Source organism: Borostomias antarcticus (assembly GCF_949987555.1).
Source record: "Borostomias antarcticus genome assembly, chromosome: 1".
Classification (NCBI taxonomy): Eukaryota; Metazoa; Chordata; class Actinopteri; order Stomiiformes; family Stomiidae; genus Borostomias; species Borostomias antarcticus.
The window spans coordinates 38,181,351-38,199,555 of NC_140234.1; the positions used below are offsets into that span (position 1 = coordinate 38,181,351).

The 18,205-nt window shown below is 47.4% G+C and overlaps 1 protein-coding gene across 1 annotated transcript in view; it reads left to right on the forward strand.

Annotated features, from left to right (window-relative positions):
- The window catches only part of LOC311310540 (solute carrier family 12 member 9), an 84,147-nt gene extending 67,217 nt beyond the window's left edge, over nt 1-16,930 (forward strand). Inside the window, exons 10-13 of the mRNA XM_084440049.1 lie at nt 486-678; nt 10,645-10,819; nt 12,532-12,678; nt 14,979-16,930. Of these exons, the coding sequence (XP_084296175.1) occupies nt 486-678; nt 10,645-10,819; nt 12,532-12,678; nt 14,979-15,913 (1,450 nt within the window). The 3' untranslated portion in view covers nt 15,914-16,930. The remainder of the gene's footprint in view (nt 1-485; nt 679-10,644; nt 10,820-12,531; nt 12,679-14,978) is intronic.
- Nucleotides 16,931-18,205: the final 1,275 nt, after the last annotated feature.

Below are 18,205 nucleotides of genomic sequence, written 5' to 3' on the forward strand. Positions count from 1 at the left end.
AGGGACTGTGTTCTGACCGCTACTCTGTCCCCCAGTAGAACTCATCGCCTGATTAGTTCCCAGCGTAGTTGATGAAATGACATACAGGCCGCTGGCTAAACCGTCTCCTGAAACAACGAGCGCTAACGTTAACGTCAGTAGAATAAACAGCCATAAGTGCAGTATTGCAGAAATAGACTCAATAATAACGAGTGAACAAGTGTAGGCTATGCGTGGAGTATCTCGGAGGAAAATATGTTTTACCGGATTTGGCAAACGTTGTGTTACACTGATTGGCTAAAGGAGTTTGTCTGTCAAGACGAGTACTCCCGGCCACTAACAGACTGATCTGCAGAGGGCTCGCTAGATCAGTATGGTCTCACCAGGCCACGTTTGAACCCCTGAATACAAACGTCGTCTTACAGACAGAATGATCCCTATTAGGCGGTTGTTTTCATATGTGGAAATCTTCAAAAGCATCTCCTCCCTCCTCTCCTTTCCTCCAGACCTACGTTCCGCTACTTCACCTGGCACACCTGTGCGCTGGGCATTGTGGGATGCGCCGTGATGATGTTCCTGGTCAACGCCATCTACGCCTCGGCCAGCATCGCCTTCATGCTGCTGCTGCTGCTGCTCATCCACTACCTCAGCCCCACCAGCAGCTGGGGCTACATCAGCCAGGCGCTCATCTTCCACCAGGTACACACACACACACACACACACACACACACACACTCATATACACACACACACACATATACAAGGCAAGGCAAGGCAAGTTTATTTATATAGCACATTTCAGCCACAGGGCAATTCAAGGTGCTTTACATGAGACATTAAAAGCATTAAAACAAAAAGCAAGACATTATAGACATTTAAAACAAAAGGCAGGACAAATTAAAAGCATAAAAACAAAAAGCAAGTCATTATAGACATTTAAAACAAAAAGCAGGACAAATAGAATACAGGAATAAAAGTTACAGTGCAGTATACTGATAAACATAACTCCTCTGAGAAAGCAGTGGCAAAAAGAAAAGTCTTCAGGCTTGTTTTAAAAGAACCAAGAGTTGCAGCAGACCTGCAGTTTTCTGGAAGTTTGTTCCAGATATGTGGGGCATAAAAACTGAACGCTGCTTCTCCATGTTTTGTTTTAACTCTGGGGACAGAAAGCAGACCTGTGCCAGACGACCTGAGGGGTCTGGATGGTTCATAGCATATGAGCAGATCAGAAATATATTTTGGCCCGAGACCATTCAGTGCTTTATAAACCAACAGTAGTAGTCAATTCTTTGACAGACAGGAAGCCAGTGTAAAGACCTTAGAACTGGTGTGATATGCTCCACTTTCTTAGTCTTAGTGAGGACTCGAGCAGCAGCGTTCTGAATCAGCTGCAGCTGTCTGATCGATTTTTTAGAGAGACCTGTATACATGCCGTTACAGTAGTCGAGTCTACTGAAGATGGACAAGTTTTTCCAAATCCTTCTGGGACATAAATCCTTTGATCCTTGATATATTCTTCAGGTGATAGTAGGCTGACTTTGTAATTGACTTAATGTGGCTGTTGAAATTCAGGTCTGAGTCCATGACTACACCAAGATTTCTGGCTTTGTTTGTGTTTTTTAGCATTACTGGTTGAGTTGAGCACTGATTTTTAATCGTTCTTCTTTGGCTCCAAAGACAATTACTTCAGTTTTATTTTTGTTTAGTTGGAGAAAGTTCTGGCACATCCAATCATTGATTTGTTGAATGCACTTACTCAGCGCTTGTATGGGATTATAGTCTCCTGGTGATATAGTGATATAAATTTGTGTGTCATCTGCATAGCTATGGTAACATATTTTGTTGTTTTCCATAATTTGAGTTAGTGGGAGCATGTAAATGTTGAACAGAAGAGGCCCCAGGATGGAGCCTTGGGGAACTCCACAGGTCATTTTTGTCAGCTCAGATTTGTAATTGCCTATAGACACAAAATAGTCCCTGTCCTTTAAGTAGGATTCAAACCAATCTAACACTGTACCAGAAATTCCCAGCCAATTTTCCAGTCGGCCTAGTAGTATGTTGTGGTCTACCGTGTCGAACGCAGCGCTGAGATCCAGTAATACTAAGACTGAGATTTTGCCATTATCTGTGTTTAAATGGATGTCATTAAATACCTTAATTAGAGCAGTATCGGTGCTGTGTTGTGGTCGAAATCCTGACTGGAAGACATCAAAGCCATTACTTAGTACCAGGTAGTTATTCAGTTGTTGGAAAACAACCTTTTCAATTATTTTGCTTAGAAATGGGAGGTTTGATATGGGCCTATAATTGTTCATTTGTGAGCTGTCTAGATTATTCTTTTTTAAGAGTGGCTTGATGACTGCAGTTTTCAGGGTTTGTGGGAACACACCTGAAAGAAGAGATGTTTACAATTTGTAATAAATCAGAGGCCATGCAGTTGGATACAGTTTTGAAGAAGTCTGTAGGTAGAACATCAAGGTAACAGGTGGAGGATTTCAGATATTGTATAGTGTCCCCCAGGGTTTTATGGTTGATCGGATTAAATTGTGTCATGGTATTGATTTTAAGTGGACACTGTGACGACACATGTCCTGTACCTGGAATGGAGGCACTAACTGCTTGTCTAATTTTCTGAATTTTGTCAGTGAAGAATGAGGCAAATTCATTGCAGGCCCTAGTGGATAGAAGTTCAGAGGCTACTGACACAGGAGGGTTTGTCAGCCTATCAACAGTGGCAAACAAAGCACGCGCATTGTTATGGTTTTTGGTGATGATGTCAGAAAAGAAGGTCTGCCGTGCATTTCTCAGCTCCATATTATAAATGCGAAGTCTCTCTTTATAGATGTCATAATGAACATGGAGATTTGCTTTTCGCCACCTGCGTTCAGATTTTCTATTCTGACCAGCATGGCGTTTCTCCATGGAGATCTTCTCTTACCAGAGACCACTTTCACCTTAGTGGGCGCAACGGCGTCAATAATGTTTGTAATTTTAACATTGAAATTATCTACAAGCTCGTTGACTGAGGCCATAGAGAGGGCAGGTGTGGACGAGAAAGCCTGAGTAAATATCTCACTGGTGTTTTCAGTAGGGCTGTCTTCGACTGAGGATTTTGTGATTCGACTCAGACTTGGTGTTCAAAGCGACGCGTCGAATCGTCGATGTGTTTTTTCTCTATCTCCTGGCTATCAGAAAATCACTTGACATCAAGTTTCCTTGATTGTTTTGGTTAGGCCTATATTGGTAGCCTATAGAAACAATCAATTGTTGCCAAGGCACATTTCTGAGTAGGTTAGGGTATTTGAAATCAACGAGAATGACAGTTACATAATTACAGCATTTTAAATAGCTAGAATAGCCTGGCTATCGGTTTGTGGAATAAGATGGAGGGATGCTTCATTTTGTTCAATCTTTTTCTGAACGAACTTTCGTCCATTTAGGTTATGCTTGAATAGCCTTTATTGGGCTATTTTACCTTGATTGGTGTTTATTATTTTCCGTTGAACAAAAAAGTAGAATAAAGTTTCAAAATAAATGATTAGCCTTGCTCATATTTCCGCTCCGCTAAAATCCTCTCCGCTGCCTCCGAATGTGTTTGATAGCTTGTTTCAAGTGCAGCCCATCCCTCTTTCTTGCATTGTCCATAGTTTGGACCACTAATAATCGAGATAATTAATAGACAGGTTATCAATATCTTAAACATTTTGTCTTCATATCCATTTTGTGACATGTCGGGAGATTCGTTCCCCCCCATATGTCTAGGCTGAGGGGAGACCGCCGGAGTCGGGGGAGCTGTGAAACTTTCAACTCAAAATTGCAGGCTGCACAATAAAATACACCTGTTTTCTTGTTAAACATGAATCATCTAGCATTGTCCATCTACTGCGGATGCCCCATGTTTTTATACAGTTTCACATATCCTACATTAGGTTGGGCAATTTGACGATAGTCTCCTCAACTGCGCATTTGAATGCTTGCGCGAATCGGCTCATAGTTGGGCAGCAGTCAACAAGGAAATGTTTTGGCTGCCACTAAAGCATTTTCACAGACGTTAGAGCTCAAGCTGTCTATGGGAGACCCTATTTTTACCATTGGATATACAAGAAGATTGATTTAGGAAAGCAGTGTGATATTCCATTTGGGAAATGCACGTGATTGCTGGCGCATAGTAGGCTAGGCTAGGCTAGACGCTTAGCGGAGGGGAGAGGGGCTCCCTGCCTTCCCTCTGCTATATCAGTCTTAACTTTTCTTTTACAGCCCAACAAATAGCTACGGTAATAGCCTAGGTCTAAAACGAATGATTGGCCTGTCCTTGATCTTAGTCCACCTCCTAGTCCTTGACAGTGGAGCAGAAATCGACTTAAAGAATCTCTGTCGACTTAAGGGTCTCCGACCGATGATTCGACGCGTCGACTTTCAGGGGGCAGCCCTAGTTTTCAGTGATGTGCCGTTTTGAGATAACCTCTGATTGAGAATTTGTGTGCATGGAGATAGTACTCTCAACGAAAACACAGGAATGATCAGAGAGCGCAACATCAGACACCTGAACCTTAGAAATATTCAGACCTTTGGTGATGATTAAGTCCAGAGTGTGCCCCTTGTTGTGTGTGGGCTCCGTCACATGCTGAGTCAGTCCATAGTTATCAAGGACACAACCTAGCTCCTTAGTCCCTCTGCCCTGAGGGTTGTCAACATGGATGTTAAAATCACCAACAATAGCCACACAGTCAAAGTCAATGCAGACAGTAGACAACAGTTCAGCAAAGTCATCAAAGAAGTTTGGACAGTATTTGGGTGGCCTGTAGATGTTTAGAAATATGGCTCGAGAAGAGGAATTCAACTGAAGAGCCACATATTCAAAGGAACCAAAATTTCCATAACACATCTGCTTACATTGGAGGGAGTCATTAAACAAGATGGCTACTCCACCTCCTTTCTTATGTACTCTAGCCTCACTCATAAAGCTGAAGTTGGGAGGAGTTGACTCAATAAGTAAAGCTGCACTGTTACCTTGGTCTAGCCAAGTTTCAGTTAAAAACATAAAATCAAGATTGTGGTTGGTGATAAAATCATTGATTAAAAATGTCTTTCCTGCTAAAGATCTGACATTTAATAAAGCTAAGTTTAGTGTGCTGAGGGTATAATCTGCACATTTCTCTGTGATAGTTTGTGGCTGACGAGGAATAGATACTAAATTTGATAATTCTTTAGAGCCGGTTGAGTGTTTCCTGTTACTTAGCAGATTCACCATTGTTTTTCTATTACCTATCAAGACAGGAATTAAGGAGGATACCATCACGAAGGGTCCTGGCTTGTCCTGGTAAGGGGTCATGAGTGCCATTAGCCTTGTAGCCTGGACCCAGTACATATCAGTTAGAGCTTGCTGTATTTTGTAAACTAGTAATTGAATGTGCTGTGCCTTTATCAGGCTGGGCCCGGCGTTTCTCATGGGAGTTGGGGGAAGAGAAAATGGAGGTATTGCAGGGGGTAAGGGCGGTTGGGAGCACGTAATACAGCGCGTGAAGGTGCTTGCTGGTGGATGCCGGTGAGAGTAAGCAAGTGAGAGACTCCCCCTCTTGGGGGGGTGGATCCTCGCTGGTGAGTGCTAGTGGGAGGGGGGGAGTGAGAGACTAACCCTCTTGCAGTAGTAGCTCATCAATTTGGCTGAGCTTCATTGTGGCAGCTTTGATTAAGCCCTTGATTGGTGAGCGTGGTGGAGGAGGGGAGGGGCATCGTTGGGTTGTTGCCGGTGGGGTGTGGTGTGAAGATTCTTCTTCCTGGCGCGGGTGTCTCCCATAAGCAGAGCTTTGTTGAAGCAACAGCTCTTCAAGGTTTCTGCCATTTTGTGATATGTCTTCCTTCTGTTTTGGTATTTCTTGTCTCTTGTCTTTGACCATGGCAGAGGGAGCAGATGGATGACGCAGAGAATAGAACAGATTGGAGATAAACAGTTTTACTCCTGACCTGTTAAGGCAGAGTCCATTTCTCTGAAAAAGATGGTATCGTTCCCAAAAAAATGGAAAATTGTCAATGTAGCGCACTGAGTGAGTGGTACAGGCAGTTGAGAGCCATGTGTTCAGTGCCAACAGTCTGCTGAATCTCTCAACCCCTCTTCTGACTGGTGGTAGAAGGCCGCTGATAAACACCTCCGCTTTCAGAGAACTGACTGTGTTCAGCAGATCAATAAAGTCTCGTTTAAGAACTTCCGACTGCTGTTGCGCAACGTCATTTGTCCCCACGTGCACAATGATGTTTTCCACAGTTGGATGTGTAACCCCGATACACACACACACACACACACATACACACACACACACATATACACACACACACACATATACACACACACACACTCATATACACACGCACTCATATAGACACACATGCACACACACAGACACACACACGCACACACACTCATATATACACACACACACACACATATACACACACACACACATGCATACACACGTGCGCACACACACACACGTGCACACTTCCATACACACACACGCTCACGCGCCCACTCATATACACGCACATACACACACGAATACATACATGCGCGCACACACACACACACAGACATGCACACTCGCTCTCTCTCGCTCTCTCACACACACACACACACACACACACACACACACTAGCAGTATAAACTTATCTCCAATCAGGTTTACTACACACACACACACACACACACACACACACACACACACACTCTCCCACTGACATCATCCAGATATCTGTATATTGTGTCCTCTGTCGTCCAAGCTTGTTGCTCCACGCCACACTTTCAAGGGGGTGGGCGTCACTGGGAGGGACCGCCAAGGGGACGGTTGCCAGGGACCACCAAGGGGACGGTTGCCAGGGCGGGTGGGGTGCCAAGCTGCTGTCAAAAGCCTGCCGCTCTGGGAGCATTATTACAGCACTTCACTTATTGAGCCTCAGAGCTCCTTCCCTCCTCCTTTCCCCCTCCGCTCCACTCACATTAAAATACCAGGCTGCATGTGTGTGTGTGTGCGCTCGCGTGCATGCTTGTGTGTTTGTGTGTGCGCATGAAAGAAAGCAGATTTAGAAGGGAATTGAAAGAAAGCAGATTTAGAAGGGAATTGAAAGAAAGCAGATTTAGAAGGGAATTGAAAGATCAGACTCCAAAGTGACGGAGATACAGACGGACAGAGGGATGGAGAGATGAGGGGGTGAGGGGGGAGAGACAGAGAGATGAGGGGGTTAGGGGGGAGAGACAGAGAGATGAGGGGGTGAGGAGGGAGAGACAGGGATGGAGGGATGAGGGGGTGAGGGGGGAGAGAGAGGGGGAGAGACAGAGGGATGAGGGGGTGAGGGGGAGAGACAGAGGGATGGAGGGATGAGGGGGTGAGGGGGGAGAGACAGAGAGATGAAGGGGTGAGGGGGGAGAGACAGATGGAGGGATGAGGGGGTGAGGGGGGAGAGACTGAGAGATGGAGAGATGAGGGGGTGAGGGGGGGAGACAGAGATGAGGGGGTGAGGGAGGAGAGACAGAGATGGAGGGATGAGGGGGGGAGACAGAGAGATGAGGGGTGAGGGGGGAGAGACAGAGAGATGAGGGGGTGAGGGGGGAGAGACAGAGAGATGGAGAGATGAGGGAGTGAGGGGGGGAGACAGAGAGATGAGGGGTGAGGGGGAGAGACAGAGAGATGGAGAGATGAGGGGGTGAGGGGGGGAGACAGAAAGATGAGGGGTGAGGGGGGAGCGACAGAGAGATGAGGGGGTGAGGGGGGAGAGACAGAGAGATGGAGAGATGAGGGAGTGAGGGGGGGAGACAGAGAGATGAGGGGTGAGGGGGAGAGACAGAGAGATGGAGAGATGAGGGCGTGAGGGGGGGAGACAGAGAGATGAGGGGTGAGGGGGAGAGACAGAGAGATGGAGAGATGAGGGGGTGAGGGGGGGAGACAGAAAGATGAGGGGTGAGGGGGGAGCGACAGAGAGATGAGGGGGTGAGGGGGGAGAGAGAGATGAGGGGGTGAGGGGGGGAGACAGAGAGATGAGGGGGTGAGGGGGAGAGAGAGATGAAGGGGTGAGAGGGGGAGACAGAGAGATGAGGGGGTGAGGGGGGAGAGACAGAGAGATGGAGAGATGAGGGGGTGAGGGGGGGACAGAGAGATGAGGGGTGAGGGGGGAGAGAGAGAGATGGAGAGATGAGGGGGTGAGGGGGGAGAGACAGAGAGATGAGGGGGTGAGGGGGGAGAGACAGGGGTGAGGGGGGAGAGACAGAGAGATGGAGAGATGTGAGGGGGGAGAGACAGAGAGATGAGGGGGGGAGACAGAGGGGTGAGGGGGGAGAGACAGAGAGATGAGGGGGTGAGGGGGGAGAGAGAGAGGTGAGGGGGGAGACAGAGAGATGAGGGGGTGAGGGGGAGAGAGAGATGAAGGGGTGAGAGGGAGAGACAGAGAGATGAGGGGGTGAGGGGGGAGAGACAGAGAGATGGAGAGATGAGGGGGTGAGGGGGGGGGCAGAGAGATGAGGGGTGAGGGGGGAGAGAGAGAGATGAGGGGGTGAGGGGGGAGAGACAGAGAGATGAGGGGGTGAGGGGGGAGAGACAGAGAGATGGAGGTGGTGAGGGGGGAGAGACAGAGAGATGAAGGGGTGAGGGGGGAGAGACAGAGATGGAGGGGTGAGGGGGGAGAGACAGAGGTGAGGGGGGAGAGATGGAGAGATGAGGGGGTGAGGGGGGAGAGACAGAGAGATGGAGGGATGAAGGGGTTGAGGGGGGAGAGACAGAGAGATGAGGGGGTGAGAGGGGAGAGACAGAGAGATGAGGGGGTGAGGGGGGAGAGACAGAGATGAGGGGGTGAGGGGGGAGAGACAGAGGGATGAGGGGGTGAGGGGGGAGAGAGAGAGATGGAGGGATGAAGGGGTTGAGGGGGGAGAGACAGAGATGAGGGGGGAGAGACAGAGAGATGAGGGGGTGAGGGGGGAGAGACAGAGATATGGAGGGAGTGTGCAGGAGTAATGGAGAGCAAGATTTGATGAGTGCAGGCAGTCATATTGGCCCCAGGACCTCTCTTTAATGCTGGAACATTCTTTGATGATGATGATGATGATGATGATGATGATAATCACACACACACAATTTGTGTAACCTACCTTGTGACCAGACTAGGGATGCAAACAATTAATCGAAAATCGATTCATTGATCATTAAGGGTTTGTTCGAGCACGTGAAATTTACTCGATCTACTATCAAACAACGTGGTAGCGAAGCAGCCATCTCGGGAGAAACGCAGAGAAATCCACAGCAGCATATTTTGAAAAATGAAGCAGGCCAAGCAAAGCATTGTGTGGGACCACTTCAAAAAGCCTACCCGTACAACACGACGACAACAGCAATGCTCTATCGCTTGAAGAACGTTCACTCAGACAAGTTGTCTCTCCTCCTCGTCTCACAGCAGCAAACCCACCATCAGCAAGGTGTTTGCGAGGAGGAGCTGTGATGCGTAGCAGGCAGAGAAAAATAACCCAGTCCATCCGTTATAAAGCGTTGATTAAAATAAAATAAAAAAACGCTTTTGGTATTGTTTGGACATTTTTGTATTTTGATTAAAATGAATCGATGGATTAATCGTTTACATTACCAATGATCGGTTCAGGGATGTGCCTACAATTTGCAACCCTAGACCAGACACTTCGAGTCTAGTCAATGTTGACATGGTTAGAATGGCCATGCACTCCTTCTAGACTGGAGATGGGCCGTTTCAATTGCATATTTCATTACATTGATATAATGGTTTATAAAGAATTCTATATTTAAATGCAATGGGATTTCCACATGGTTGAGCGCCCCTTAATGACACCTGTACTTGGTCTCATAGGGACAATAGCAGTCCCGGTTATTTTCATTCCTTAATGACAACTGTCCCCTCTTGACACACGCGCACACACATGCGCACACACACACACACACACACACACACACACACACACACACACACACACACACACACACACACACACACACACACACACACACACACACACACACAGCCTCTCTGATCTCTGTCTTAATGGGATTGTGATTGTCGATCTAATTTGTTACTGCAGTGGAGGAATTGAAGAGGAGCACGCTCACACACACACACACACACACACACACACACACACACACACTGTGGCCCAGTGCAGAGAGAGAGGGGAGCATGGTGTGGGTGGTGCACAGAATAATGTGTTTCTTATTTGTGTGGAAGTCTCAGCATGAGCCCATAGGACTCTAAACGACCAATCAAATGACTGCTTTACAAACCCTGGTCGCTTACAGTCCCTCCAGTACAGTTCAGTACGCCCCACACCCTGTGGATGTTCATCTCTTCTTCAACACCAAGTCTTAAAATGCCACCAGACATTTCGGCATCTGCCTTCCTCAGGGGCTGCATGCCAGCGGCTGACCGGCCCCCGGCCGACCAAGGGCGGCCGCTGACAAAGGCAGACGCCTAAATGTCTGGCTGCATTTTAAGATTTCATGTTGAAGCGATCGAAAAGAGAGCGTTTATCCAGAGCACGGGTCGTACTGAGCTGTGTCGGAGCCTCCCTGCTGTGGACCCAGCATCGGACTAAACAAAAGAAAATAGTGTTGTATTTTTGGTGAGAATATTGTCTGTTTAAAACTGTGACTTTGTACCCCCCAGGTGCGTAAGTACCTTCTGATGCTGGACGTGAGGAAGGACCATGTGAAGTTCTGGCGACCCCAGGTGCTGCTGATGGTGGCCAACCCCCGCAGCTGCACCGGACTCATCACCTTCATCAACGACATCAAGAAGAGCGGCCTCTACGTGCTGGGACACGTCCAGCTAGGAGACCTCAGTAAGACCGCCTGGGACACATCCAGCTAGGAGACCTCAGTAAGACCGTCTGGGACAACCTAGCTAGGAGACCTCAGTAAGACCGCCTGGGACATGTCCAGCTAGGAGACCTCAGTAAGACCGTCTGGGACACATCCAGCTAGGAGACCTCAGTAAGACCGCCTGGGACACGTCCAGCTAGGAGACCTCAGTAAGACCGTCTGGGACACGTCCAGCTAGGAGACCTCAGTAAGACCGTCTGGGACAACCTAGCTAGGAGACCTCAGTAAGACCGTCTTGGACACGTCCAGCTAGGAGACCTCAGTAAGACCGCCTGGGACATGTCCAGCTAGGAGACCTCAGTAAGACCGTCTGGGACACGTCCAGCTAGGAGACCTCAGTAAGACCGCCTGGGACATGTCCAGCTAGGAGACCTCAGTAAGACCGTCTGGGACACATCCAGCTAGGAGACCTCAGTAAGACCGCCTGGGACACGTCCAGCTAGGAGACCTCAGTAAGACCGTCTGGGACACGTCCAGCTAGGAGACCTCAATAAGACCGCCTGAGACACGTCCAGCTAGGAGACCTCAGTAAGACTGCCTGGGACACATCCAGCTAGGAGACCTCAGTAAGACCGCCTGGGACACGTCCAGCTAGGAGACCTCAGTAAGACCGACTGGGACATGTCTAGCTAGGAGACCTCAGTAAGACCGCCAGGACCAGGAGGCTAGGGATAGGACAGGAGACAGGACCAAGGTCCCAAACCCAACACCATTGAGACTAGGAGAAGGAGGCTAGCAGGGATAGGGCAGGAGAGGGGACAGGTTCCAAACCCTACATCGTTTAGAATAGGAGGAGGAGACCAGCAGGAATAGGAGATGGGACCAGTTCCAAATCTAATATTGTTCAGATGTTACTGCTCCCTCATCAGAATCAAAATCCTTTTAAAAATCAGAATCTGTTTTATTAGCCATGGTAGTTCTTACATGTGTTTCTGGTCAGTTAGTGCATAACACTGGGACAGTGAAAAAGAGCAATACAAAATCCTATAATAATTGTATAAATATCTTACAATATATATTATATTAAATACAAAATACAATAATAATAATTTATTTAGGGAGTTAGTCAGTAGTTGTTGGCAGACAGTGGCCCCCGGCCAACACATCTATATACATATTGTTTTATTTCTGTCTTTCTTACTCTCTCTTTCTCTCTGTCATCCTCTGTCACCCCTCTCTCACCCCTCTCTCATATCAACTTAATTCTCTCACACACACTCCTCTCTCTCTCTCACCCTCCCCTTCTCTCTCTCAGACACACAACCTCTCTCTCTCTCAAACCCCCTTCTCTACAAATTGATACAAATTGACCAAGTAATAACACAATAGACAATAACAGAAATTAGTAATCAATGGATTAAAACATAACCATATATTGTAGGTTTAGTAGAAATACACAATAACAGCAATAAGTGATCAATGGATTAGATCAAGATAACACTACTGTATATACAGTAGGTGAAGATGGCAATATACAGTAGGTTAAATCAAGATACATATCATATTCAGTGATGTAAATGTGTCCCTCAGTTTGTGACATGCAGTCACATATTGTGCAGCTACAGTATGTGTGCTGCATGTCCCTCTCCCAGTACAATCTGTTGCTTTCCATTGTCATCTAGCGCTCCCCCCCCCTCCCTCCTTCTCTCTCTCTCCTCTCTCTCTCTGTCAGACACGTTGCCATCAGACCCTCTCCAGTCTCGTTACGACTCGTGGCTGTCTCTGGTGGACCAGCTCAACATCAAGGCCTTCGTCAACCTGACCCTGGCCGACTCCGTCAGACACGGGGTCCAGCACCTGCTTTTCATCTCCGGCCTGGGTCAGTATGACTGGGGCCACTGATTGTCACACACACATACACACACACACACACACACAAACCTAACCCTAACCATAATTGTAACCTAAACCCTATAGCCCTAAAATGAACCGTAAACTTGTGGGGTCTAGTCCCCGGTCCTCACAAGTGAGCAAACATGTTGCAGTGCTATATAAATAAAGTTGACTTTGACTTTCACAATCAATCAATCAATCAATCAATCAATCAATCAATCAATCAATCAATCAATCAATCAATCAATCAATCAATCAAAGCTTTATTTGTATAGCGCATTTCATACCCAGAGGCAACACAATGCGTTTTACAGAGCACAAGGGAGGTGGGCATACGACCCACTCTACATATTCCAGAGGGAAGCAAAAAAACAGTAATCACCCAGGGGCCAGATAAGTGAGCTGTAAAAATTCTTCCCTGACCCCTCTCAACAAGGCGATCGAGCAAGCTCCAGGAGTATGTTTGTCTACCGGCTAAGAACATTTATAAAGCAATACATTACATTAAATTACATTTCAGAGTAAAAGAGGCTAAAAAAGCATCATAGGAGAGACATGGCAAATACTGGTGTGTGTTTGCTATGGCCCAGGCCTAAAGCCGGAAGAGGGCTGGTGTATGTCTGTGTGTACGTGTGTGTGTTAACTAAATGCTACGACATCCACAGCAGACACGGGGGTATCTATCGGACTCTGGGAGGTCTGCTGGTGACAGTGGGGTATCCACTGGACCTGGTTAGAAGATAGAAGGGAGAGAGAGAGGCACCAGGGAGAGGGAAGGCAGAACAGGGTTAGTAGCACACAGAGCCATAAAAACCACACAGATATTTAAAACAGGCAACCTGGAGCAAGCTCCTGGAATATATTTGTCTAATGGCTAAGAACATTTATAGAGCAATAAATTACATTAAATTAAATTTTCAGAGCAAGAAAGGCTAAGAGCATCAGGTCCAGGCCTAAGCCGGATGTGGACTGATGTGTGTCTGTGTGTGTGTGTACTAAATACTACGACATCCACAGCCGACATGGGGGTATCTATTGGACTCAGGGTGGTCTGCGGGCGACAGTAGGGCATCCACTGGACCTGGTTAGAAGGTAGGAGGGAGAGAGAGAGGCACTAGGGGAGGCAGAAAACGGTTAGTAGCACGCTGAGCTATTGAAGCAACACAGCTGTCAGAACAGAACAAGCCTGTTTCAGGGTAACCATTTTCTGTACACTACTTGATATACATACAGTGCATAGCAGGATAAATACCAATGTATACAGAGGATTCACAGGTAGGTTTGAGGCTGCCTTTCTGTGTCTCAAGGTCCTGGCTAGTGATTGTAGGCTAGGCCGAAAAGGTACGTCTTGAGATCTCGCTTGAAGACCTCCGTTGTTTCGGCCCTTCTTGGGCACCGTAGGCGTAGGGTGTTCCAGAGGTTGGGGCATAGAAACTAAAAGCTGCCTCTCCGTGTTTCTTGGTCCTGGCTTTTGGAACTGTTAAAAGTTCAGTACCTGAGGATCTGAGTGGTCTGTTGGGCATGTACCTATCAAGCATGTCTGAAATATATTCTGCTGATAGTATTTTAAAGTCTATTCTAGAGTTGACAGGTAACCAGTGTAGTGATTTTAAGGCTGGTGTGATGTGTGCCCTCTGTATAGTCTTAGTGAGGACTCGTGCTGCAGTATTCTGTATCATTTGTAGCTTAGAGATTGCTTTCTTTGGTAGGGCTGATAGTAGAGCATTGCAGTAGTCCAGCCTGCTTGTGATGAAAGCATACAGGTATAAGTATACAGTAGTTTCACAAGTATAGTTATACTTAAGTAATAAGTATGGTTATACAAAAACACACCCTCTCCCTCACCATCCCTCTCCAACATCTTGAGTTTAGGCTGGCACTCAATTATGAGCTGTGTCTTTAAGCCATCATATGCCTCTCTCCATTTTGGCGCTCACATGTTTGTTTGCTCATCCCCTCACTTTGTTACACACTTTTGATGACTTCAGAGTTCTCTCCATCTATGGCCCTACTCTTCTGCCTGGTCTCTCACTCCTAAACCTCTCTGTCTCTCTCTCCCTCTCTTCCTGTCTCTCCCTCCCTCTCTCTCGCTCTCTCCCTCCTCTTTCTCACTCCTAAACGTCTCTCTCTCACTCCTAAACCTCTCTCTCACTCCTAAACATCTCTCGCTCACTCTTAAGCATCTCTCTGTCTTTCTCTCACTCCTAAATATATGTCTCTCTCACACTTCTAAACATCCCTCTATCTCTCTCTCACGCCTAAACCTCTCTCTCCCTCCCTCCCCAGGTGGAATGAGGCCCAACACCCTGGTGCTGGGTTTCTATGACGACTGCCCCCCCGAGGACAAACTGACGGACCCCTCCCTCTCCTCGGTCCAGTTCACAGATGCCGGCGCGGACCCCGAGGACGGCGCGTCCCTCTACCACTTCCCCGCCCTCCGGGGGGCCAACGACGCCAAGGCTGGGGAGCGCGGGGACGGGAAGGCCCTGGGACCCCAGGAGTACGTGGCGGTCATCGCTGACGCCATGAAGATGCTGAAGAACGTGGCGCTCGCCCGCAACTTCCACCGCTTCGACCGCGCCGAGGCCCTGGCGGCGCGGCCGGGGCGGGGCCCTCCGTACGTGGACGTGTGGCCGGTCAACCTCCTGCGCCCCGACAGCTGCAGCTACGTGGACACCTGCTCGCTCTTCCTGCTCCAGCTGGCCTGCATCCTCAACATGGTCCGTGCCTGGCGCCGCGCCCGGCTCCGCCTCTTCCTGTGCGTGGAGGACGGGCGCAGCCTGCGCGGCGCCGAGGAGAAGCTGGGCCAGCTGCTGAAGGAGCTGCGGATCAAGGCCGATGTGCACACGGTGCCCTGGGACCAGCAGGTGGCGCTGCACTGGCAGCGACAGGGCGAGCCGGGCAAGAGGCGGAGCCAGGAGGGGGAAGGGGAGGAGGAAGGAAGGGGGGAGGAGGAGGAGGAGGAGCGCGAGGGCGATTATGTCAACAGCTTCCCCAGCAACGCCACGCGGCTGTCGGACGAGTACCTGTCGGCTGTCAATGGTCTGATCCTGCAGCAGGCCCTCCCGCCACCCGCCGTGCGCTTCCTGTATCTGCCCCGCCCGCCGGCGGACACGCGGCGCTACGCCTCCTACCTCCGCCAGCTCGACCTGCTGACCCGTGAGCTGGGGCCCACCCTGCTAATCCACGGGGTCACGCCCGTCATCACCACCGACCTTTGACCTCTCACCTCAGCGCCATCGAAAACACAACCTTCCCTATGGCCTTTCTTGTGAGAATTCAACAGCTGTGTCAGACACACATTATTTCCCTTATCTAGTCACTTTAGGTCATATTGGGAAGGTTGCATTTCTAGATAAGTCAATGTGTGCCTCATCCACATCAGATCAGGATTGTTTCTTGTCTCTAAGAACTCCAAGAAGAAAAGTCTTAAATGTCAACCCGGGCCATTTTACGGAAACCTCATCCACATCAGATCTAGCGAAAGCATAGAAAGAGAGGACAGGATTGTTTCTTGGCTGGGTAAAAGAATCATGTTTGAGCCTTAATGTGTACTAGAGCTCACGGATCATCTTAAAAAAAAAAAATCAGTGCCTTATCAAAATAGTTGGACTGACCAAAATAACAACATATAGTAGAGTTGGACTGACCAAAATAACAACATATAGTAGAGTTGGACTGACCAAAATAACAACATATAGTAGAGTTGGACTGACCAAAATAACAACATAGAGTTGGACTGACCAAAATAACAACATAGAGTTGGACTGACCAAAATGACAACAGAGTTGGACTGACCAAAATAACAACACAGAGTTGGACTGACCAAAATAACAACACAGAGTTGGAATGACCAAAATAACAACACAGAGTTGGACTGACCAAAATAACAACATGTAAGCACCAAGGCTCAGGAAGACATTTTACCCTTTTCCAAAATGCACTTAAAATGTCTTTCATCCACCAAATCATAAACAGACTTGACGCTCTTATTCAAAGTTTACACCACAACATTACTGAAGTCTATAGGACTTTTTTAGGATTTTTAGAAAGTGTTTGAGAGAAAAAACGAACATTTTAATGTGTTTTAGGTACATGTACTTTACTATGTTTTAAATTTTTTAATCCTAATCTTTTGACTATTGCTATATCAATCTGAGCGCCAAAGTGCCTGAGTATTGTAACTGATACTGTAGTTGCCCAATTGCAAATTGACTGGTAGGCCTGTTCTCCTTATTTCACCCCCCCCCCCCCCCCCCCCAACACACACTCACTCACACACATACTGTACACACACTCACATCTTGGCAAGTACTGTAAGCATTTCATTGCACACTACTTATTACCCTACATGACACAAACCCACTTGAATGCTAAAAGGATATTATCCCTATCCTGTGCCTACAGGGAAAGAGTCTAGAGGTCGATTTGGAATTGGGCCTCTTGTACACTCCTATGTAACCTCTTGTAGACTCCATATGTAGTAACATGGATGTTTACCATAATGTCCACGCTATAGGGTCCATCCCATATACATGAAGGGTTGCTTGGACACTACACTTATGCAAAACATACTGGTATACTTTCCAGAGGACACATGCATGCAACAATTTCAAATTTTCATCATAAAAAAGAAGGTAATTTTCAAAGCACTGTTGAGGTCCAAATCTATTCAATAATGTATACCAACTGACTAAATAAAACCCTTTTTTTAAACATGTTTTATGTTCATTTCACCACACATTTTACTCATTGTAGGCTAGTTGATCAGTAAGATTTACTCAGCTTAGGTAGGTACCGTATACTTTCTGTTCATTTCTGGGTCTTGCTACAACATAATGGAGTATTGGTGCTGTTCCTGTGGAGCAACCCACCCCCACCTCCCAGATGGTGGCGCTATAGGAACCCTTCTAATTCGCAAAGTTTGAACGGGTATATCTCATGCTCCGTATGACTTACAGGCTTGAAACTGCGCACACATGCCTCTCCTCATGAGAAACAAATTTGCCTCAAGAACCCATATAATTATTTTTTTTACATGCTTAAAATCGAACTTGTCCTACAAATTTTGACCGATCTGTATGAAACACAGTACACGCTAGGGACCGATATCTACAGGACTATCAAGGCCTATTTTTTGAGAAGTTACAAAAATATTCCTTTAAGGGGCAATTCAGTTTGCAGAGTGTGATGCTTGGGCGGGGCTTATTACATAAAGGTGTATAATGTCTCAGTGGATAGACCAAACACCACCAAACTTTGTAGCCACGTCTGGACACAGAACGGAAAGGGACCCCTCCATTATTGGCCCAATCTAACCAAATGGGGGCGCTAGAGAGCTCATTTCCAGTTTAAGCCTAACTGCCATGCAGACATTTCCCAGACTTAGTACAGTTGTAGAGGGGCATGCTTTGATGCGTTAATTGCGCTTGGCCTCTATAGAGGCTGCTTGCAGCTTTAATTATTCTTCTACCATTGAAGTCAATGGCAGCCTATAGAACCGATTGGTTGCT